Here is a 23320-nt window from a genome sequence, read left to right as displayed (position 1 = left end):
TGTGCCAGGAGTGCATTTGCCATTCAGACAGACTGGGTTGCTTTCTCTTTGAGAAGGTGAGAACAGTTTGATGAGGGCAGAGAGTCTGTTGAAGTTTGGGTGTCACTAAAGGACAACACCTCCTACAGTCTAATCTGTATTATCATTACTCAACAATCAACTGTTTTAACAGTTAGCTCTGTTACTAGCTCAGTTCATTAAGGTAATTAAAGCTCTCTGCTTCAGTTTAACCTGTCAGATTCCTACTTCTAGTGGGTGAGTAGCCTTATATCCTAATGTAGAGTGTGTTATGGTAACCTATGATCCAGGTCTGTTGTAGCCACCTGGCCTGCCGTTTGTGTCTTTAGTGATTCATGAGAGACATGCCTTTAGGTGCTGTTTTAACAGTCCTCTAAATCTTGAAAATCGGTGAGAAATGAAAGGAAGTTAATTTGTACTGACGGCACTGCCTATTACTTACTTTGCTAAGTATTTCCATTACATGAGTTTGCATTGTCTGGGGGGAGCAAGCACAGGAATTGCTCAGTGTTTTTTGTTCTGTTCTAAACTTTGTCCAACACTTACTATATGCTGAGTTCTTCCCGTTCTATGCATCTAAGTTTAAATTGCTTAGGAAAATTTAATTAAAAAAAGTTTGTCTGTATTGAAGAATGGACTGATGAGAAAATAGAAGGAGAGACTGGAGAAATGTATATTCTTGTGCCTGTGTAATATTGTTCTGAATGACAGGTGGTGCTGTAAAAAGACCTTCCATCTCTGGCTTGAAACAGGAAATTAGTTTGATGACTAGGGCTCAAATCAAGAGAGGCAGAATTAACTGATCTAAGAGCCGGAGGCAGAGAGGCACAGGAATGGGGAGAGGCTGAAATTGGAAAAAGAAGCCAGGAAGAGAAGAATGGACAGAGAGGCTCAGGCTGAGACGGCAGGACTAGGTAGACTTACTTGCAGGGAAAATTGGATCATCAGAGAGGGGAAAAGCCTAGAACTGGGATGGGAGCAGATGGGAACAACTGGGTAGGAAACCTCAGGCATGGGTCTAGCAGGTAGGAGAGCAGGTTCCCACAAAGCACTTCTCTTTTGAGCAGGTAGAGCAGAACCCAAGCTGTTCCCTTCCTATCCTCCCTTTGCTACCAGAAAGCAAGCTGGAGAGGCATCCTGCTCCCCCTGAAGCACGGGCAAGTAGTCATCTTCCCACAGGTGGTGCAGAGCTGAGGGCTCCAGGTCTGCTGATTAACCATATGGCTGTTGGCACAACATCACATGGTGGGAAGCGTTTGTCTGGCTTCCTGTTGGAAGGAACCTAGGAAACTCCCATCTTTCCTCAGGGCCTTAATACTCTCATTTTAACATCAAATGAAGCACTCAAAGTTAGGGAGTGCCGAATCTAAAGCTGCTTGTGCATCCTGTAACTTTTTTCTACATTATGATTCTGCACTACCACCACAAAATCATAGAATCATAGAATTGATTGTGTTGGAAAAGACCTCCGAGACCATCAAGTCCAACCCTTGGTCCAACTCCAGTCCCTTTACCAGATCATGGCACTCAGGGCCACGTCCAATCTCAGTTGAAAAACCTCCAGGGATGGGGAATCCACCCCCTCTCTGGGCAGCCCATTCCAATGCCTGATTACTCTCTCTGGAAAGAATTTTTTTCTGATATGCAACTTAAAGTTCCCCTGGCAGAACTTGAGCCCATGCCCCCTTGTCCTATTGCTGAGTGCCTGTGCTTTGCTCAGTGAGAGAGAGGAGTTGTGCACATATACTGCACTTTTCGTGTGGCTTGCTGCAGAAAAAGTAAAAATGCAGTGTGAGAGTCAGGGAATTACTTGAAGAAAATGGCTGCAGTAGCCACAAGAACATGATCTGATCCTCCAGGCCAGCTGAATTTGTGCTAAACTTTAAGCTAAATCATTTAAGCTAAACTTTTCAAAGCCTGTCATTAGGTGTTGTACCTAACAGTATCTAACTGAGATTGCCAATTCTAGACCTGGAAGAAGATTGATAAAAGCAGTGTACATTCTGTTGTCAAACAGAAGTTTCAGAGAAGCATTTCTTAGGAATCTCAAATCAAGTACTGCTCAAATCAGCAGATACTTCTGAAATTGTGCCATCTGTGCCTTAGCTCGCTCTCCATGTTAATGGTAATAATGGTACTTCTAAAAGAAGGGCGTGGGAGATTTTGAAAATAAATTAGCCTAATGTTTTGTGATGAAGTCAAGAATAAAGAATTGGATGAGGATGAAGGCTGCAGGAATAAAAAGGAGTTGAAAGATTATACTATAAAGTACAGTGTCACACACTTAGCATCTAATGCAAATGTCTGCTGTAAAGATGGAGTTCATCCACTGGAAACTATGAAGGATAAAGATGTGGGTGCATTGCTACATCTTGTGGTAATTGAGGCAGTGTTTTCATGGTGTGTTAGACTATGATCTTAAAAGGTCTCAGTGGCTCTCAGAGATCCACTAATGCCATTGGGTTTTCAGGAGGACTCAGCTGGACACTTCTATACTTCCATCTTCACAGCAGAAAGATGAGAGCAAAGTGGAGAAAGGGCCCAGTGAGGGTCTTAGAGCTGCTGGAGGAATGGGTGGCCAGTGTTAATGCAAAATGGGCCAGAATGGGATGAGTAAGACAGCAGTTTTTAAATATATCTGAAGGATTAACAGCAAGATGGAAACTGGCTGAGCTGAGGTGCAGTTTTTGACACAACTGTCCTTAAGTAGGAGATGAAAGGGAATAAGTTGAGATTGCAAATCAAATAGTGGAGGTTGAAAATAAAATGGTTTTTAAGAGGGTAGTGAGAGTCTGGAGCAGCATCCCAGAGGACAGAATGGAAGGAAGACATCTTGTTGGGCAGGAGATGAGGCTGAACCCTTTGAGAAGGGTGTGAGCAGAGCCTGGGCTCAGTCTCAGGAGTCTGTAGCCAGTTAAATGTGTGAATTGTAGCAGATGCAGCATGCACACTTGGACATCCTGCATTCAGTGTGCGTGGGTGGTTGACCTTTTCCTTCTCTCAAGTGAAATCAAGTCATTAGGAATTATCTCTAAATATTCTGGCCCCATACTCCAGAGCTTGAGCTGCTTTAATCTCAGTAAGCCTTGGGGAGCCAGATTACCAGCCTATCTGCCCTGGAGAGCCTGGGAGCATACGAGGAGATCTCTTTCAGATGGCTGGTTTTTAATGTACAGGCAGAGAGATCTGTTGAGTGCCTCAGCATGTGTGGAAGGAAGGGGATGTATGTGCTCTCCATTAGCATTTCTGAGATGGAGAAAAACCTCATATTTGTCTGCTCCAGGATATCATATTTGTCCTGGTTTATGCAGCAAGTTTGAATTGAAAAATCATAAATTGTGTAAGGGCTAAAGGAAGAAATGCATAGTTGGAGTGGAAACATTGCCATTCTCAGCCTTTGGGTGGCTTTCCCTTCATGTTTGTCACATGCAATTCATGTCTGAAAGGGATGTGTGTCACTGCTGATGCGATGTGCTATGTCATAAAAGCTTTGGTGACATTTTGTGGCCTCGTACAAGTCTAAGGAAAGAGGTTTGCAACATGTAAATGCATGTGCCATGGTAAAGCAGTTTCCCAGTTCTCTGATCACATGTGCCTATTGTGAAATGCTGCATCACCTTGAAAAAAATAAGCATATTAATGGAGGAAACTTGTCATTTCACCCATTCCCAGGTTCTTTACATAATTCATCTATTAACTTTTTTGCTTATTAAGAACCCTGAGGGGTGGAAATTGCAGCAAATCCATGATAGCTTTAGGAGTTCTGTTTCATTAGAGCTGTATTTATGTTCTGATTTTTTGGTGCTCTGAATTGGAACCATTCTCCCTATGATCTTAAGTTTTTTGCAGATACAGGGTTCACACAGATGGAAGCATGAAAAGTCTGAGCTGTCTTAGGAACATGTAACAGGACTTTCAAGAGGGTTGGGAGAAGAGGGGAGTTTTCTTCACTAACCTGTGTTTGCTCCCTTAGTCCACCGAGGTGTGCTGATTATTTTAAATGGTTTCAATTTATGTCCCATCAGTAGCCTCAGATATGGATAAGGAGATCAAACTGTGGTTCCAGTTTTTGCGAGGCTCATGGCTTATATAATGTACAGTTCTGAATCAGCAGGGACAGTTTTTACAGCCTGGAAAAAATAAGCAGTGTGTTTCATGCTTGGATGGGAGAGAGGAGCACTTTATACACTTATCTTTTACTTTGCATACTGCTTCTGTTGGGTCCTCTAGCTTTTACATGTCAGTGAGAAAAACTTTCTGAAGAGAGGGTTTATTGCAGGAAATGTGTACGTATTAGAGGCCACATACACAACATGCATTAATTTCTGAGTAACAATGAGCAGAAGCTACTTCAGGTGGTGCTGAGGTTGAAAACTGCATCTTTCCAGACTGTGGTAGAGGCTACAGATCTACCTCCTGTCATAAACGGCTTTTGTGTGTTTCCCGGGAAGCATGCAGTCATTGTCTGGCCCTCACAGCCATCACTGAAGAAGTTAGGTCTGTTTTTATCGCTGTATTGCAGACTGTGGTGTGCTGAAAAATGAAGTGACAAGACTAGTAAATCTGTGTAAGCAGCAAACCAAGATACCAGAAGCCTTGACTTGCCAGGCTGTCTCATCACATCATCCCCAAGTGCCCCAGGCAAACCTCGTTCTTTCCGCTGTGTTTGTGCCTCGCACTGGTGATACAGCAAGCTTCTATACTGATCCTGATTCTGAGTTTTGGACTTAAGATTACCATTTCCCTGGCAGGACCCATCCTCAGGCTCCCTGTCGATAAAAGGATCTTTTCATTTCTTTGTTGGGTTATTGAGAGGGGATGCTAGATGTGCATAGGTGTCACAGAATGGATAAATAAAAAATACCACCCACAGGCAAGAGAAGTGAGGAAGCCTGTGAGCATCACTGTGCTCTGAGGTGGCACTGGTATGTTCTCAGTCCAGCAGTTGCAAGACTAAGTCATTACACTGTGCTGCTCCCCTCGTAGCAGACCATATGCTGAGGTCCTGCTGTGCATGTCCTGTGCCCCAAGGGTCCTGCTCACAGGTGGAGTGATGAAACCAAAAAGCTGTCTTTGCAGGAGTTCAGTAGGTTTGTTGTAACTGCTTTGCCATGCAGCCATTTCAGTTGCCTTTATGTTTGACCTCTTTTTATAAGTCCTGATGAGGTCTGTAAAAATAGCTTATTCTTCATTGCCATCCCTACAATTCTTACCTTACCATTCTTAACTTTAAGAAGTTAATGTGGGAGCTGGGTGGGATAAGTTTTTGTATTTGTTTCCCTGCAGTAATGACTATTTTGTCTGTTTGGCCCTGAAACAGAAAGAGAAGCCATCTTTTTTTTTTTTTCAGTAGTTGCAGAGTGACAAGGGTTATATTAGCAGTTACTGCAAGGTGGTTGGTGCAGTGTAAAACTACACTGTCTTGCTGGGAAATGAGCCTGTTCGTGTGGCCTGGGAGATATCAGTGCAGGCACCTGCAACAGACGATATTTCAGCTCCTTAGAGAATATTGTATGGCCTTTTATCGCAGCCCAGTCAAAGCTGACATTTAAAATGTGCAGCAAGAAAGAGGGAGGGAGATTCGGAGGTGTCTCTGTAGAGGTACTGCATCCCATCTGGGCCTTTCATAGCAGGAAACTGTACCCAGTTGGGTATCCCAGGATGGTATCAAATGCTTGCTTTGTTGTCTGCTTAAATAATAACCAGGTACACTGTGTGTGGCACGGATTTTCGGGGAGAAAAGCTACTTATCATCAGCTAAGGGAACCTTAAGGCACTGCTGTTGGGAAGGCTGTGTGAAGGGCTGGGCCTGCTGCTTTCCTTCCAATGCTGAGCCACTTTTCTCATTTTAGGAACTTTCCGCTGTACTTTCTGTGAAACTGAAGTGGAAGAAGATGAGTCGGCAATGCCCAAAAAGGATGCAAGGACGCTTGTTGCAAGATTTAATGAGCAGATTGAACCCATCTACGCGCTGCTTCGTGAGACAGAAGACGTTAACTTAGCCTATGAAATCCTGGAGCCAGAACCCACAGAGATTCCTGCCCTGAAGCAGAGGTGGGAACGTGCCCCTGGTCTTCTCTCGCTGCACTGCTTCCTTGTAGTGTGTTCCTCCACTCTGTGGGGCTTTCCCAAACCTTGTGCAGTCTCTGGCTGCATTGAGGACTTACTTGATCAGCACCAGCTATGAAAGCACTGACAGATTCCCAAGGAGTGTGCGATTTTTTAAAGGAGACAAAGGGCTGTAACCATTTTTTACTTAACAAGGCAGATGACTATTCTTCTGGTCAGCCTCCTGCATGTAGTTTTCTAGGAGGTGGGATGCTTGAATTACCTGCTGCTTGCTGTGCTGCAGCTGGTATGTATATTGTGTATTGTGTTCAGTTCTGGGCCCCTCAGTTCAGAAAAGATATTGAGGGGCTGGAGCGGGTCCAGAGAAGAGCAACAAGGCTGGTGAAGGGACTGGAGCACAAGTCCTGTGGGGAGAGGCTGAGGGAGCTGGGGTTGTTTAGCCCGGAGAAGAGGAGGCTCAGAGGTGACCTCATCACTGTCTAGAACTACCTGAAAGGGGGTTGTAGCCATGTGGGGGTTGGTCTCTTCTCTCAGGCAACCAATAGTAGGAGAAAAGGGCCTGAGAGTAGTGTGTAAATGTATAAAAATTGAGGGACTGACTGTCCTGGAAACAGAAGGTCTCTCTGTTAAGCTGCAGAGTGCATTTTACTCAGGCAGCTACATTATCCTGGGCATCATTTGGAAAAATGGTGGTGCAAGAATGTTATTACAGATGGCCAAGAACAGTGTCCAGCACTCGTTCTGGAACCTCTCAGCACAAAATGAACCCTTCTGTTAACAACAGAAAGAGAAATTGCTGAGATATGACACCCTTGGCAATACTTTCAAATACATAAGGACAACAGTGGTCTCTTCTCCCAGGCACTCAGCAATAGGACAAGGGGGCATGGGCTCAAGCTCTGCCAGGGAAGCTTTAGTTTGGATATCAGGAAGAAGTTCTTTCCAGAGAGAGTAATCAGGCATTGGAATGGGCTGCCCAGAGAGGGAGTGGATTCCCCAACCCTGGAGGTTTTTAAGGTGAGACTGGACGTGGCACTGAGTGCCATGATCTGGTAATCACAGTGGGATTGGATTAAGGGTTGGACTTGATGATCTCAGAGGTCTCTTCCAACCCAACTGATTCTATGATTCTGTTATTCTATATCAAGCCCTTGCCCCAGTACTTATAAAATGCAAACTGCAGCCACTTGATAAAGCTCTGAAGGTGCCATCTATGCTCCTTCTCTCAAACATTTATCTTTCATCTATTCATTTTGCTCCTACCGAGCTTTTGATACTAAGCTATCTGCAGTCTACACCTTGCATTTCAAATCCACACATTACATTCTAGTTCGAAGACTTTACTTGTAGTAAGGGGTTTTTTCTTCTGATTTTCTCCAACTTGTTACACACCTCTTCTTTTCAGGAGGAGACCATGTTGGAGTCAAAAACTCCTTAAAGTGTTCTTCCCCATGGGAAATGACACTTTCTTTCAGAACATTCCTAGCTGTACAAAAACAGACGATGTTTAAATAACGCAGAAAGATGTGGGGAGCTGTCAGTTTTGTCAGCTGTGGTGAAATGTGAAGCACTTCTCTATATTTAAAAAAAATTAATTAACGCAAGAGGAAAAAAATGGTACCATGAGGGGTAGCATTCCCACAGTGCCTTGGGATGCTTGGCTTTCATTAATGGGAGAGCAAGCAGGATACTTTTTTTCTCTCAGGCTAACCTTGAGAGAGAGAGTGTTCCTCATATATTCATGGTAGACAGTTTCTAATTAATATAATAAAAATTCTTTGTCTATTCATGGACTTTTCCTAGCCAAAAAGTTAACTATTTTTCCTCATCATTCTGATAGAAAAACAGAAGCAATATAAAGAATGGAAGAGATTTTTCCAAGGTCACTCAGCATGTCTTTGGTGATATGGGGAATCTTTGAAGCCTTTATACACAAGCTGAATCACTTACTTCAAAATCCCTTTTCTGTAGTTTGAGTAGTAGAACTGGGATAACCCTACCCAAAAGAGTAATTTCTCAGTCTTCCCCTTTTGTGTACAGGAAATTATCACAGCAGAAACCTGGTGCAATCCCATGATTAGATAGCAGCACCCACTTACTTCACTCTTAAATACTTAAAAAACATTGTAAATGATTAATTACTCTGTGCAAGGAATGACAAAATAAATAGGCAGCTTTTTAAATGCTTACTTGAACACAACTTGCTTCAGTACATACAATGATTTAATTATTTATTAACTCTTATTACTTCAAAGCAGCTAATTCCATGAAAGCACTGCTGTGAGATTTTTTTCAAAGTTCCAAACCGTGGGTTATTTATTCTCTCTGTTTTTATGGAGTCTTGAGTGTCCAAAATCATTGACAAAAGTGACATTTCATGATTCTGAAACAAACTGAAAAGGTCATGGAATGCCTGCATCTTCTTTTTGCACTAACACAGGCAATTTCGTGTGTTTTCATGAGAGTTTTTAGGAGCTCTAAGCAACTCCACTGACATTGCATAACTGTCTTGGGGAACTGGGTAGATCTTAATTTATATTTTTCTAACAGGCTGTTAATTTTCTTAATCTTGGTAGAGCATGAATTAGCCCCACAGGTTTCATAATAAACCTGCTTTACTTAAGCCTTTCTCTGTGGTTTTTAAAAAATTACATTTTTTAATAACCCCTCTGTTTTCTTGTGTCAAAATAGCATGATTTCAATTAACAAAAAATCTTCACAGAATTAATTTTCTGTGGTCATGCTGTCAGGAACCATGGGTTGTCTGTTGTGTGGTTGAAGCTTTTAAGAGCAGTGCAGTGAAGAAGTGTTTTATTTCAAATATGGCAAAAAAAGGAGTTATCCCCATTATGTAAGACCTTTCTTAATAGTTTGGGCAGGACTGAGAAGAGAATCTCAAGTTGCTTCCTCACTGCACAATGCGGTTTCTGTGGGCCATACTTCAGCTATGTCAAGGACTATTTACATTGCCTTTAAAGGCAGCTGAACCACTCATTAAGGAATTTCCATCAGAGTAAATAAAATAACTGATGGGTAACAGAGCAGATGTAGCCACATCTAGGCCACTGATCTGCCACAGTTCCTGACTGCGGAGTGGCCGTGTGAAGTCAAGACCAAGGTGGGGAAAAAGCAGATCATGCATCTTAAGAGAGAGAGAGAGAGAGAGAGAGAGAGAGAGAGAGAGAGAGAGAGAGATTTAAGAGTGCAGCCCCCTCTGTGCACCTGGCCTTTTCATAGAATCATAGAAAAAATTGGGTTGGAAAAGACCTCCAAGATCATCAAGTCCAACTCCAGTCCCTTTACCAGATCGTGGCACTCAGTGCCACGTCCAATCTCAGGTTACAAACCTCCAGGGATGGGGAATCCACCACCTTTCTGGGCAGGCCATTCCAATGCCTGATTACTCTCTCTGGAAAGAATTTTTGTCTGATCTCCAGCTTAAATTTCCCCTGGCAGAGCTTGAGCCTGTGCCCCCTTGTCCTATTGGTGATTGCCTATTGTACTTTGGAATAGGGTTGCTGAATACAAGTTCTCTCCTTGCAGGAAGGAGTTTTCCCCTGCTCAGGTAATCTTGAGGTGTTGCTCATGCCTATGGATAGTGTCACTGAAGATACAAAGAAGTAAATTAAGGCACATTTGCAAAGCTTATTGGGGTCCAAAAGTAGACAGCGAGTGTCTAGATGGTTCTACCTCAGTGTAGGACATTGCAGTCAATCACTTGAAGTAATTAGTACTTTAAGTGTCTCTTAGAACTGTTACTTTCAGTTTTGAAATGTTCCTGACGTCACGGAATAAGTGTTTCACTGCTAAATGATACCGTGTAGGAAAAAAGTCAATTTGAAGCACAGTGAAGGGGCCTCTGTGCAAAAGTATTATTAGGTAGTTCCTGGCACTACTGAATATTGAGCTGTCACGCTGTAGTCATGGGGAGAGAGAGTTGGGGGAGAGCTGCATTGTGCATCTTGTGAGGAAAGTGGATTACATAAAATCGTCAGGGAAACGCTAGTTAGAGATTTCTATTGTGTGGGAAGCGGAGTGGTGCTTTTCACAGAACACATGCCTGTCTTGTGGAGCTGAAAGGTACCAACACTTGAAATAACATGCTGGGAAGAAGGTCTCTGTGTGGTTCCTCAGGTTATATAAGCAACGCATGCGCAGGAGCCTTCTGCCCTGGAATTCAAGGCTGCTGTGAAGCTCTCCTAGCAGGGCTGGCTGCAGGAGAGAACTGCTAAGTGTGTGGACACATGCTGACATGGATGTTGTGAAGCATTTTGCTAACAGAGCCCAGCAAAATCACTATTGAGAGGCTGTGAGTAGCCCTTGATCCAAACTGTGGCTGAACTCACCAGTGGTTTTTATCTGGGGGAGAGAGATGTTCACCTGCCTGGGTAATTTCCCCTCACTGTTTCCCCCTAAAAGTCCAGCAGAATTAGCTTATCAAGCACTGTTACAGTCCTTGCTGAAATAAAAAAAAAATTGCGTGTTAGTCAGGTCTTTTCCAACTGCAACTTTATTTTAAGCTTCTTAGTTGTAGAAAAGGTCATTGAGTAGACAGCAGTAACTGAACTGTGCTCACTGATGACAACTGTCAGCTCAGCTGGCATCATCAAGTATCCCTGATGGATTTGCTCTGGACAAGAGGAGGAGTCAAGGCAGGGCTGTTACTCATGAAAAGTTGTGGGTACCACTGACAGTCAGATGACTGAAATGATGTGGCTGAGGGTGGGTACAGTCTGCATTGAATCTGTTTCTCTGAAAAGATGAAATATGATTCTGAAGTAGAGGGACAGTCACATTTACCTTTCCCCACCCCTAGAGCCATGAGTTTCCATTCAGCCACTTTCCCTGTTCTATGCATATGTAACAGCACAGGCCAGAGAGTATTTTAGGCTCATTGCCATCATCAGTGTGCAGAAAATATTCCACCTGATGTCCTCTTTCAATCAGATCCAAGCAGGAATGTTTTTCTCCATCAGTCTCCTGAGCTAGAAGGGGCCCTGAAGGGAAATGTGCTGGCTGCAGCTCCTCTCATGAAGCAAAGGAGGGCTAGGCTTTGACTGCCATACCCTTCACTTTGGTTAGCATTTTTATTTTTCCAGCTTTTCCACAGTGAAGTCCGTTCTTCTGTCTTGCCTCCTCCTGCACACAGCACACAAAGCTCTTGGCCTAGCCCTAGTTCTCTGACTTGAGGGTGCTTTCTCATTTTTCTGTGTCTGTGGATAGTACAGATAGTACAGATCTCCTGAGTAACACAGGAGAGGTAACTTATCATGTGTATTGTCACTCACAGTTCAAGCAAAGGTTTGAATTGTGTTTTTCATGGTGAGTTATCTCCTTCGTGAGTCCTGTGATTAATAACAGTTCACAGGTCTGAGCATGCTTGGGCCTACTGTCTGCCTTAGTTAAACTATAGTGCTTTTTTAATGCAATACATTCTTGCTGTGTGAAGGCCAAAAAGAGGCTTTTCCAAATACCAGACTACTGTTTGACTGTTTGGCTGCTGTGGCTTTTGTTTCAGGGAACTCTGGAATTTTATATTTGTTTTTAAATCAGTGCATCTGCTTCTCTAGTGCTGTCTCTTCAGTGTCTGTGGTGGATGGTGCCACAGCCTTAGGTAGGGTTTCCCATTAGAGATCCACAAGTTTCCCAAACCAGCAAGTTGGTGCAGAAATTCCTGCCACCAGATGTTAGAACTGAGAATGCAAGTTCTCAGTGCAGATCGTGGGAGATAACTTGTCATAGTTAAAGTGTCTCTGGCTAAGGAGGGGCTTCTTCTTAGTGCTCTGTTTTTATCTCTTTGACTCCCATGTAGCAAGGAGCGTGCGGCTGGGACTGGGTCAGGGGCAGCAGCTGGCCTTGCAGGTGGACACCATCGGGAGGCATGGACTACAAAAGGACCATCATATGAGGACTTGTATACCCAGAATGTTGTCATCAGCATGGAGGACCAGGAGGATCTTAACCGGTCTGCAAGTGAAGGCAAGCCAGCCAGAGAGAGACCGATCTGGCTGCGTGAGAGCACGGTGCAGGGGGCTTATGACCCCGATGAAATCAAAGATGGTAAGAAAATTCACAGAGCTCTGCTTATACAATGCCTTTCCAGTGCTGCCAAAAACATGTTCTCCTTTGTGCATGCAGCTGCTGCTCCCAACACCCCAGAGTTTGCTCCCCTCTTCTGTGCAAAGCACGTATGTGTAGGGAGATGTGAAAAATCCTGATTTATTAGATCCAGGATTGAAATCTAGGTCAGTAAAGCTGAGCTGTCCACAGAATTTTGTGTGGGCTTCTAAAATGTTAATTAACTGTTACGTCTTCCACCTTGAGAGTTTATTGCTTCCTGATGAAGGTCTTTCAGTTTCATCTAGAAAGCTGCTTCCGTAATAGGTCACTGCTGAAAAATACCATTTATTAATGTTCAATGACTCTGAAGTCTACCAATCTACCAGCAGTGTTTGTATGCTCCCAGCCTTCTTCTTGCCAGTTGTTTCTCAAAACATGTTCTATATAAAGCATACTCAGAAATAAAGCTTCTGGAAGTACAGTAGGAAGGTCTGTGTCCGTGGCAGGTGAGAATTTATTGCTTTCTGTTTGTTTCTCATTATATTTGCATTTATTTTTCATTCATCTTGAGGTCAGGCTGTCCATAGACCGTGGTCAAGATCTCGTAACAATTAGTAGAAATATTCTGCTTTGGTATGTGTGCTGTTTAGGCTTGCACACTAAAAATACGATTTTTACAAGACTGAATCAATAGATGCAGTCTTTTGAGTCACTTGAGGATTATAGACTGAAACTCTTCATGCCCTAGGAAGAAAAGATGGCAAAAGGAACCACATGTTTGAACATGAGAGACCCTGAAACTAGAGCAGTGCTCAGGAGAGGAGTGGAGTATGTAGGCAGAGCAGAGGTGGAGAAAATTGATGTGATATAATGGTCAGAGGATACCTAAGGTGTTGTTCACATATAATGCCTTTCAAGTGTACAGATCCCAAACATTTTTCAGACAGATTAAAGAAAGTGAGATGATTGGAACAACCTGCTCCTGCAGGCTGTAGCAGCTGTTGTTGTTACTTACCAACCATGGTGAGTTCTCACCCTATTTTCCTGCTAGACATTCAATTCACCTGTAGTTTTAAACTGACTCCTTGAGCTGACTTCTGGTGTACACAGTATAAATGTTTCTCAAGATGCCACTGAAGGACATGGAGGGGGGTATAACATGATGGCATTGCTGCTTAACCTCTGCCACTGGAGATTGAAGAGGGAACTTGTAGAAATAGCCTGAAACTGCTGTTGCAACACATAAGCAGGGAGAACAGAAATTGGGGACCATTGACAGAAAAGATTCACTGCTTGGATCTGGGAGGAACAGTTCTTGCAAGCAAGAGCCCACCCCACTCCTGAGCCACAAAATCAGATGTTTTGGAGCTACCCAAGGCTGTTGTTGTTTCACAAATCTCAATGTGATGAGCTACGATGTTATTTCACAGAGATGATCTCCCATAGCCTCTTATGCTCCACAGTCACAGTGAGCTGATTACAAAGCTGCCAACACAATGCTTTTATTCTTCTTTTCTTTCAAGAATTTAGCAGTGCTCTAATATTAATAGTTGTAGCCATCACCCATTACTACAACTGTATTTACAATGAAAACAGATGTCTGATGAAGTTAGGGTTGGGTCTTTTGGGCTTTATTTTACCACAGGAAAGGAGTGACCACAAACTCCCCTGGATTCTAGTGCTAAGTGCAGAACTTACTTCCTCAGTTTTCCTGCTTCACAGAATTTTCTCATCTCAAATTGAAAAACATAACCGGTGCATTTCTGACCCTGGGGGGAAAGGCTTGGTAGCCACCTGCCTGGGTGTGGTGCTAAAACCGTGAGGGTCCATGTCTTGGAGGACCAGGCAAGTGAGCAATAAGAAGGTGCAGGAAGGCAGAATGCCATCCCCTTGCCTCCACCAGTTGTTCATAGGCAGCATCTTTTGGTGCAAGACAGAAAGTTTGCCATGGGGAGCCTGCCTTATGTTTTAGGCATTGTTTTTACACAAGATTCTCCATATTTCATTTTTTTGCTCTGGCTTTGTTTCTGGTTTTTTTTCTTTTTTTTTTTCCATACTGCACATAGTTTTATTGGTGCTGGGTGGACTCACAGTCCTCTCATCAAACAGGATTAGAAGAGGTTTTCTGTGGAATTCTACTTTTTGAGCACAGCTTTGCCTCTTGAATCCATGACCTGCAGAAACCCTGCCTACCCAAGCCATATCAAACCCTCCTGATGATTGTACAGCCAAGTTTACTGAAAGAGGAGCACAGGCCATGTGTGTCAGCTGGAATACTGCAGTCCCCTTCAGTAAGAGGTTCAGGTGGGGAACCACAGAGACTGTCTGGACAGTGTTTCAGCTTGGAGAGCAGGAGCTGTTTAATGCAGCCTCCCATGCTGTGCTGCACAGCTTGGCTGCAGGATATGAGCTGCATTGGCTCTATCAAATAGATCCTACTCCATCCCATCACCCTGTTCTATAATGACCTTTTCCCCTGCACCTGATTGGTGCACCTCTGAGTTTACCAGACACAGCTGCTTTAAATGTTGTTTTATAGCACATGGTTTCCACGTATTCCTTTTCTGCCTGGATCCATTTGCGACAGATCCTGCTTTTGGGTCTGTATTTTGTGGTCTGTACTGGCAGCTCCTCGTGGTCTTGGTCATCACCATAAGTCCCCAAGGCTGGAGTCAGACAACCTGAAAACAAAGGAGCAAAAAGGAAATGGCCTGTGCTTGTTCGCCTGTGAAATAGCACCGAGATACTTGCTCTGTCTCTGTCAAGTGTCATCATTAGCTGCATGGTCTGGGTATCTGAAGCCCGGATTTAGCTCCAGAGAACTGCTTTGCTTTCTGCTCCATTGTAGTGCCTGAGTTGGACACCTCCCTGAGTAAGTCTTTTCCAGGTGCCTGCCCATCATGCTGTCTTCACTTGCAGTGTTCTCCTGAACAAGGTGTCCAGCTGGGAGCCACAGCGACTCCAGGCCTCCCAGCTTCTAGGAAATGTCAGTACTTTCTCTGCCATTATGAGAAAAACCGTAACTACCTTTGTTCTTTAAGGAGGAGAAAGAGTGGCTTAGAGAAAAGGTGTGACTTGGCCAGCTGTGCTCAGTGGTGGTCATTAATAAATGTTCAGAAAACCTTCAGGGCCATCATGCAGATCTCTCAGGAAATGACCCTTGTGTTGTGTGTCCTTGCAGGGGGCCGGGATTTGGATGCGTTCCAGGAGCGTGAGGAGAGCCGGGCCACCCTGGATGACAATGAGGAGGTGATGCGTGCCCTGCTTATCCATGAGAAGAAGACGCCTTCGGCTTCAACAGTCACCATCGGAGGCGCTGCTCCTCTCTCCGGTGGCAATGCCAGTGACTCCGACAGCGAGACAAGCGAGTCGGAGGAGGAATCTCCTCCTCGTGCCACTGCCATGGCCACCACAACGTATGGGCTGGAGGAGGAGGAGGAAGAGGAGGAGTTTGAGGTGGTGGCAGAAGACCCCACTGTCATGGTGGCTGGGCGTCCACACTCTTACAGTCAAGTGAGCCAGCGCCCCGAGCTGGTGGCCCAGATGACACCAGAGGAGAAAGAGGTTTACATTGCCATGGGGCAGCGCATGTTTGAGGACATGTTTGATTAACTGATTCCGGCCATGGTGTTTTTTAAGAAGTGACTTTTTAAGCCAGAGACTCCCTAGTAAAACAGAGGACTGAAGTGCATCTTTCCTCCCCTGTGCACGGGGACACTGCGGCTCAGGACTGCTAATCTCAGGCATCTTGCTCACCAGAGCAGGGGAGCAGGAAAGCTGCATGTGCCAAACAGGTAGGGAAGGACAAATCTCAGAAGTGAAGATGCTTGCAAATTTAAAATCTACTTCAGGCTGCCCTGCACAGGCACTGTTTTAACTTTCTCCAAGGCCCTAGCAGCTCCTTTCCCCAATTGCTTAGAGTTGTTTTTTGTTGCAGATCCTAGTGAAATCCACATCCCTGCCCTCAGAGGACATAAGGGCTCTGTAGTCTGAGCAGAATGCTCTGCAGAGGAGGGTGTAAGTAACATACAGCTGCTTGTGATCAGTGGGGGGAGAGGAGAGGGCAGTACTTTGCTGATGGCAAGCTTGGGCAGGGCTCATAGCTGACCTCCTGCCAGCAGGTACTGGCCCCCGGAGCAGCTGTTTCTAAGCAGGCCTGTAGGCAGCAGTCTTTTCTTGCCCCCTCTCACTCCTTGCCAGGCTCAGCACCTCAAGGTCACGTGTAACTTGAAACACTCAGAGTGAAAGTCTTGGTAGGCACATGCAGTCACTCCTTGTCAGTCTAACAAATGCCCTCCATGGATCTGAGCAGTCAGAGTGCTCTGACTTACCAGGAGATACCTTTGTTTTCCAGTATTGCTGCTTGTTGCTTCTGCCTACCCCTGTCTAAACCCCAGTGTGGCAAACAGTTCATAGTGGGCAGAGCTGCTGTCGGGCAGTGCCACAGAAACAGAATAACTAGTTTTTATTTGCAATCTCACCAGGGCGGTATGATTTTAAGAGGAATTACACAATTTAGAATTCTGCTTTGGCACATTCTTTTACCATTGAAAAACATTTGTCAGTGCCTACAGAGCAATATAATGTTTTTAATATTTTAGTCTTTCAATTGAAAATGTTGCTTTTTAAAAATGGTTGTGTTTTCCTATACAGTACTACAATAAAACAAAATGATAGAAGAATTCTGTGTTCCAGAGGGTTAGAGGCAGCATTATGTGCTGTTCCACTTACATGGGCAGCACTAATTTGCTATTCACTGAGACTGTAAATCTGTTTTATACAAACTATGCTTTCTGTGTTCTGCTAACCTTGTAACAACACCTCCTTTGTGGTTTGATTTTCAGCTTCTTGATAACTTGAATCCCCTCTTTTTTAAATAGTATTTTAAATTTTAAGTCATTTTAAAGAGGAATAAATAAACAGAAACTTCTCCCCTTTGTTATCTTTCAGTTTGTCATGTGCCTAGTTGGGAACGTTGTTTGCTTATCATTTTTATTTCCTCAATTCAAGAAAAAAAACCAAAATATTTGAGGTCTCCTTTGAATGAAGGACTACATGAAGTCCCACTGCACATTTTTTCTCCTTACCAGAGCTTTCTTGAACACTTCTTGGAATCTTCTGGACTTCCAGGAAGAATGTTTTATTACACTGGTACTGTGGGAGGCCCTTTTTGATCAGCACTTCTGTTCCTTCCTCCTTCCTCAAGTGAAATGTAGGCTGATAGTACAGGTCTCACAGACATCATGTTGCTAATTAAAATGGTATTCTTTTGTAGACAAACCTTCAAGATCTGGTATCAAGCTTCTAGATACCAAATCACAGCTGATAAGTCAGATTCAGTGATGAGCTCACAGGAAACAAGTGCTGTTCCCATTCTGTCTAGATTTAATCTGGCTGAATTCAGTGTTAACAGCGGATAAAAGCAGGTAGATTTACAAGGAGCCAAAGACAGAAACTGAGAACTAATCCTGAATACAGTACAGCTACTTGTGTTCATAACTCACCAGGATTGTATACTGAGTTTCCAGTTTGCAAACTCAAACAAGGTTTAGTAAAGCTTACATGAAGAAATATCCAGCATAACCATCAATAAAGTAGTGGGTTTACTTAGTATAACAGATTTAATTGTGGTTTATGCAGTAGTTGTAGTTTTTGTCATTCAGCAAGGCACATCCTGCACATGAGGGAAATGGAGCAGCGGTTTTAAGGGCTTGCCTTCCATCTCAGCTGCCACATGCAGCCCTCAGGAGGACTGGAAATGTCAAGGTACACCAGCAGATGCCATCAGTGTTTCCTGCCCTCTCTAACAGCTCCTGGCATTCAGAAGGGTTGGCTGCTCTGCTCCATTCCAATGGGTTCAGGCTGTTGTCCATACGCTGCTGCTTCCCTGTCATGACAAGCACTGCTTGAATGAACAGCAGCACGTACGGTCGGTAGTGTCTCCTTTCTTTCTTGCAGCTGGAGCAGAGCTCTACACACATGCCAGGAGGGAACAAACAGCTGCTGCAAGCAAAGCCAGACACTGCCAGCAGGTTGGTGCTAATGCAAGGGATAAAGCCATCAATTCTGAGGAAGGCTCCAGCCATTTCCTCTGCCTGCTGCACCACATGTGCTCCATTAACGCTAACCAAATAACCCTGTGAGCGTGGTCGAGCATTGAAGCCTTCCTGGGTCAATGTTCTAAACCCATTCAAGCCAGTTTCTGTGTCTGCTTCCAGCCTAAAGTGTGTTTTATCTGATGAGTGATATCTGAGAGTTCAGGAAACGCATGAACAATGCTCTCAGGCACATGGTGTGATTCTTGGGGCTGTCACGTGCAGGACCAGGAGTGGGACTTCGATGCTCCTTGTGGGCCCCTTCCAACTCAGGAGATTCTATGAATCTGTGAGTGTGTATGAGGCCAGGGCACTGCATTTCTCAGGCTGCTCAATGCTCCTCTTCCCAAAGGCCAGATGTGCTTCTCCCAGCTGGGCGAGAGCTGCCTCTGCTGCTGCCCCTATTGCAGATGGCAGTAGAGTGGTGCCCTCCCTGGCCCAGCACAGAGTAGGCCAGAGCAAATCAGGTTATCTGCTGATGGAGGTAAAGTGCACTGTCAACCCTGGAAAACAGGAATGTTACAATCCTCTATACTAAGCTTACAAAAATTGGCTCCCTTCATCCAGCTCTTAGTTTTCCTGTGTTGCTGCCTCTCTCTGACTCAGCTTAAACAGACTTGCTCTGTGAGAGCCAAGGGATTTGAAGATCCCCTGGAGGAGTCCTGGAGGGCAGGAAAATAGCATCACCTCCTCCCTGAGACATCTAAGGAGCCATGCCTAGGTGATACCTGCAGTGCTAGGGCATGCTGCGAAGTTTGACAGGGCCTGGGGCAGAGCAGCCTGCTGTGTTTAGGTCTCTGTCTCCCACTGTGCCTCCATAGGAGGAGAGAAAACATTGTCCCAGGAATCAAATGCAAGACAAAGACTTTATGGAAATAGAAGGATGTCAGCAGCAGGACAAACCAGTGGGCTGTCCCAGAGGTGGAGCATGGAGAAGGAGCAGCAGCAGCCCGGTTCCTCTGCTCTGGTGTGTGTCAGCATAAATGAGGGGGGCTGTGGACTTAGTCCTTTGGAAGAGGGAAATGTCACATAGTGCTCAGATAACTGCTCTGGGCTACCCAGGACTGGTATTGCCTTCTCCCACTGGAAGCCGTGGGCAAGGTAACCGTGCCCCAGGCTTGTTCACAGGAGGCTTGGCAGTACTGATCTAAGCATGGACAGCCAAGGGTCCCCAAGCACTGCAGTACACTCCAGTTCAAAGAGTATTGACTGTGAGACAACACAGCCGCTTCTCCCGGAGCGCAGGAGCTGGGGCTGAGCTGAGCTGCTTCCAGAATAATGATCAATATTTACAAAGTCCAAGGAGATCATCACTCACACAGTTTTGATAGGGGGCGTAGCCAGATGAATCCGTTGAATCTGTTTAAGATGTGATTGTACAAAAAGTCATGGAAAGGCCACTGCTAAAAGGAATGGCAGCCCAAAGCATAGGGAGCAATGTCTGAGTGCTGGTGCTCCTGGAAAGCTGCCTGCCTGCTCCCTCCTAGCAAGCAGAGAGCAGGGGATGGGCAGCACCAAACTGTTTGGAACTACAGTCCTGTGACTATGGCAGAGCAATTTTCATTCTCTTTCAGTTATCCAGGGAAATACAGGCTTTTGCCTGTTTGGGATACCTAAATGAGGTGTCAGAAGGTGGTTTCTTATTTACCAGTGTTTAGATTGAGAGAGATAATGAACCTAATTCATATTTAAACAAAAATCAGATTTTGGAAGCCCCTACTTTATCATTAAAAAGCATTAAAGACAGTGAGTATTTGTGCAACCATCCTGAAGCAGCAGACAGAGAATCTCTGAACAAGATGCTTTAAATATAATAGGTATTTTTGCTTAAAATATGTTTGTGACCTATATATAATTTCATTTCCATGCCTTTGAACAGTTTGATGCTAATGAGCGAGCCGGGGCTGGCAGCGAGGAGGCTGAGCCAGCCGCATCGGCAGCGACTCGGCTGCACTGCAGTGCGTTAGAGACCCTGCATGCACTTCACCCCGACTGCATGCGCAAACCCTGCCCAGGGCTGGCCACAGCAGCACAGGGGACCTGGGGCTGCTCAGCCACAGACACAGGCAGGCAGCATCCACCCTGGAAATCCAGGCTGATGAAACGCTGTTCCACCAGCATTAATGTCTGTGTACAAAAAAAGGTGCGTCTGGCAAGGAGATGTGATTAAAGCCCTGACATAACTGCTTCTGCTTATTTTTCATCTGGAATCCGTGATAGCAGCCTCTGCCATCCCAGTACTTGCTGGAAGAAGGAGGGTGAGCAGTGTTAATTTTGCAGTGAGCTAAAACTGTGCATAGAGCTGAGAAGCCTGGCTCAGTTCCCCTTGGTAGAGGGATCCTCCTAGCCTTAAACATTTATTTTCTACACTTCTGACAATGGAAATCTGCCTGATCCAATGCCAAGTTTGCTAGGCACTGTTATTGTAATCCATGTTTTCCCTGTGTTCTCATAACGTGCATTCAGGGCATACAAGTATGTCAGACACCATTAATGGCTGTGTGTGACCAGCTGACCTGGATACATTTAGGTTGTGATATCTGAACCAGGCCTTTCCCATATTGGGTTGTTTTGGTCAGAATATCCACACCTGTTCTTTGCAAAGGTACTGGTTGTTGTTCTCCTAGTCAGTGTCGGTTGGTTCTGATAAACTCAACCCATCTGCAGTCACACACAGGTGTCAATTTAAAACTGAGTTTCAAGCCCTTTACCACCACCACGCAGCTCTGGCTTGTGCTGTGTCTGCTCCTGAGACATGTGGCACTGCCATGCTGAGGTGCACCATGCAGATCTCAGCCATGACTGCCATGGGCTGTACCACATCCTGGCAGAGAGGTTTAATGAATGGTAGGTCTCTGCTTTTTCCAGAAGTGAAGGTTTGGCTGGGCTCAGGCCCCCTAATTTTCTACAGTGCAGATGGAACTGGCATCAGCCCCAGGCTGATCACTCCCTTCCACCCATTCTTTGCTGCTTGAACTAGATGTGGTTTGGCAAGGTTAGGTTTGATTTTTGTCTTTTTAACCCTTGTTGGTTTTGGTCCTTAAGAATATTTGCTGGATTTCTCATGTTTCCCTGCTGCTTCTAAAAAGAAAAAAACCACCATTTTTTTAATGCAGATGTGGCTGTAAAATCTTTGTAGGGAGACATATCTACTCTCCCTGCCCTGTCACCACAATTATTTTTCCATTGCCATACAGTGCTTTCGTCCAAAAAGATGTGTGCTTGCAACATCTCTCAGCCCTTCTGGTGACGTCAGGAGATGAAAACTATTCCCATTACAACAGGGAGGAGTAGAGGGAAATGGAGTTGGAGGGAAATAGGGCCTTTAGAAAATGGTGCATCATGAGAGAAATTTCACTTTCACGTACTCTCCCAGGCCACATGGGTGCTGTATCCAAGCAAAAAAAAATGCAATGTGCTGAAGAGGGACTTGTCTTACGATGTGCTTATGCTGGTGTATTCCCTTGCCTCTGAGTCCATTAGGAAGGGTAATATTCTCCAAGTGTGCCAACCTCTTGTAAGTTATATAAAGGCATCAGGAAGGTCCCAAGTTAGCAACCAACTTCTTCAGAAGCCTGTGGGTCTGTTTAAATGATCTGACTCCTGCTTTCACCATGCTAAAAGATGTGGTGCAAAAATATCTCACAGCAATGAGTTGCAAAGCCAAGGACAGTTGTCACATTAAAAAGTATGTCTTTCTTTGAATATTTCACCTGAGTGTGCTGTTATGTCTGTGTATGAGAAACGAACACATAAAGTAATTCTGGGGGCTGCCCAGCCCTCTTCAAACGTCCAGGACATTATCATATAAGGACTTTTGTATGGTTTAGGCAGGAAGTACTGCCAAGACCTGAAAATGGACATTGGAGTTTTTGTCAATTAGACAATTGTTGCATCATTGCAGCCTGTCTGAAGTCTGGACAAAATGTGCTGATTTCCACAGACAGCAGACATGGGTTGTTACAGTTGGACACATGTCAAAATGCCATGGTTTTCTTTAACTCCTTGCAATTTTTGCTCCTTGTGCAGTGAGCACAAGCATCTCTTGGTACACTGATGGACCAGGCACTACCATGAACTGAAGACCTCCAGCATGGCAGAGCTCCTTGTGGGATTGCTAATTCACATCCTAACAGGACATGCCCCAAGAAGGGTGTGAGTCAAGCCATTAGAAACATGGAAAACAGGCCAAATGAGTACCATGTGCAATGCACATTTGTTCAGGGGGTCAAAACCCATGAACAGGAGAACAGCTCCCTGTTTGCAGAATGTGTGGGGCACTTCCAGTCTGCAGTGGAATAAAAACTGCTTCATGCCTAACTCAGTCATAAAAAGAGTATCAATACTGGAAGTCCATGTTGGAAGGGAAATAAATCATGCATTACTAAGGGGTTATTTATAGTGCTGGTTGAGTAGAAAGGGGCAGTGAACCAGAACTTTTTTCTGTCCCATACAAAAGACACTTTGGCACCTGGGGATGTAACAGTGAGGCAGAAATGGGAACAGTTCTGACCTCACAAGTGCCAATGGATTGCTCTGCACAGAAAATCCAACATTTTTTTGCACTAGAAGAAGCCAAATGTTCAGTGAGACCAGTGCAGTCTGCACTGTAGCTGTGACAGCTGCAGAACCACAGAGAGAGCTGTTATGATTCAGATACTCATGCTCGTCCCCTCTGTTTTTTACAGGAGCCATGGCCATGCTGCAGGATTCATGGAGCACATTAACAGAGTTCTTTGTGGAGCATGGTCAGCTGGAGATGGTTACTGCCCTTCCTTCCTGCCTGACCACTTCCCCTTCCCCTTGCCTTGTATTTTGAAGAGAGAAAATATGAAATATAATGACATGTCCCTTTAAACAGGGAGAATAAAACAGATGATACCAAGGCTATAGCTTAGTGGCAAGGAATCAAGGAGAAGAGGTAGTTGCAGATGAGTCGGTCCATCTTGCTGATAACTTTTCCTACACCAAGGGCTGTAACTATATAAAATCACAGAATCTCAGAGGGCCTCACAGGAGGTATTGCTTGAGCTTGGGTTGACTCTCCTCTCCAACCCATCCTAAGGGAACAGAGCAGG

General features: G+C 44.7%; 1 protein-coding gene across 1 annotated transcript in view; it reads left to right on the top strand.

The window, feature by feature from the left end:
* GTF2E1 (general transcription factor IIE subunit 1) overlaps positions 1 to 17089 on the top strand; it is a 58592-nt gene extending 41503 nt beyond the window's left edge. The window contains exons 3-5 of the mRNA XM_071559910.1: positions 5871 to 6072; positions 11900 to 12147; positions 15329 to 17089. Of these exons, the coding sequence (XP_071416011.1) occupies positions 5871 to 6072; positions 11900 to 12147; positions 15329 to 15759 (881 nt within the window). The 3' untranslated portion in view covers positions 15760 to 17089. The remainder of the gene's footprint in view (positions 1 to 5870; positions 6073 to 11899; positions 12148 to 15328) is intronic.
* Positions 17090 to 23320: the final 6231 nt, after the last annotated feature.

Source organism: Pithys albifrons, chromosome 1 (genome assembly GCF_047495875.1).
Source record: "Pithys albifrons albifrons isolate INPA30051 chromosome 1, PitAlb_v1, whole genome shotgun sequence".
Classification (NCBI taxonomy): domain Eukaryota; kingdom Metazoa; phylum Chordata; class Aves; order Passeriformes; family Thamnophilidae; genus Pithys; species Pithys albifrons.
This window is presented reverse-complemented; position numbering and strand designations above follow the sequence as displayed.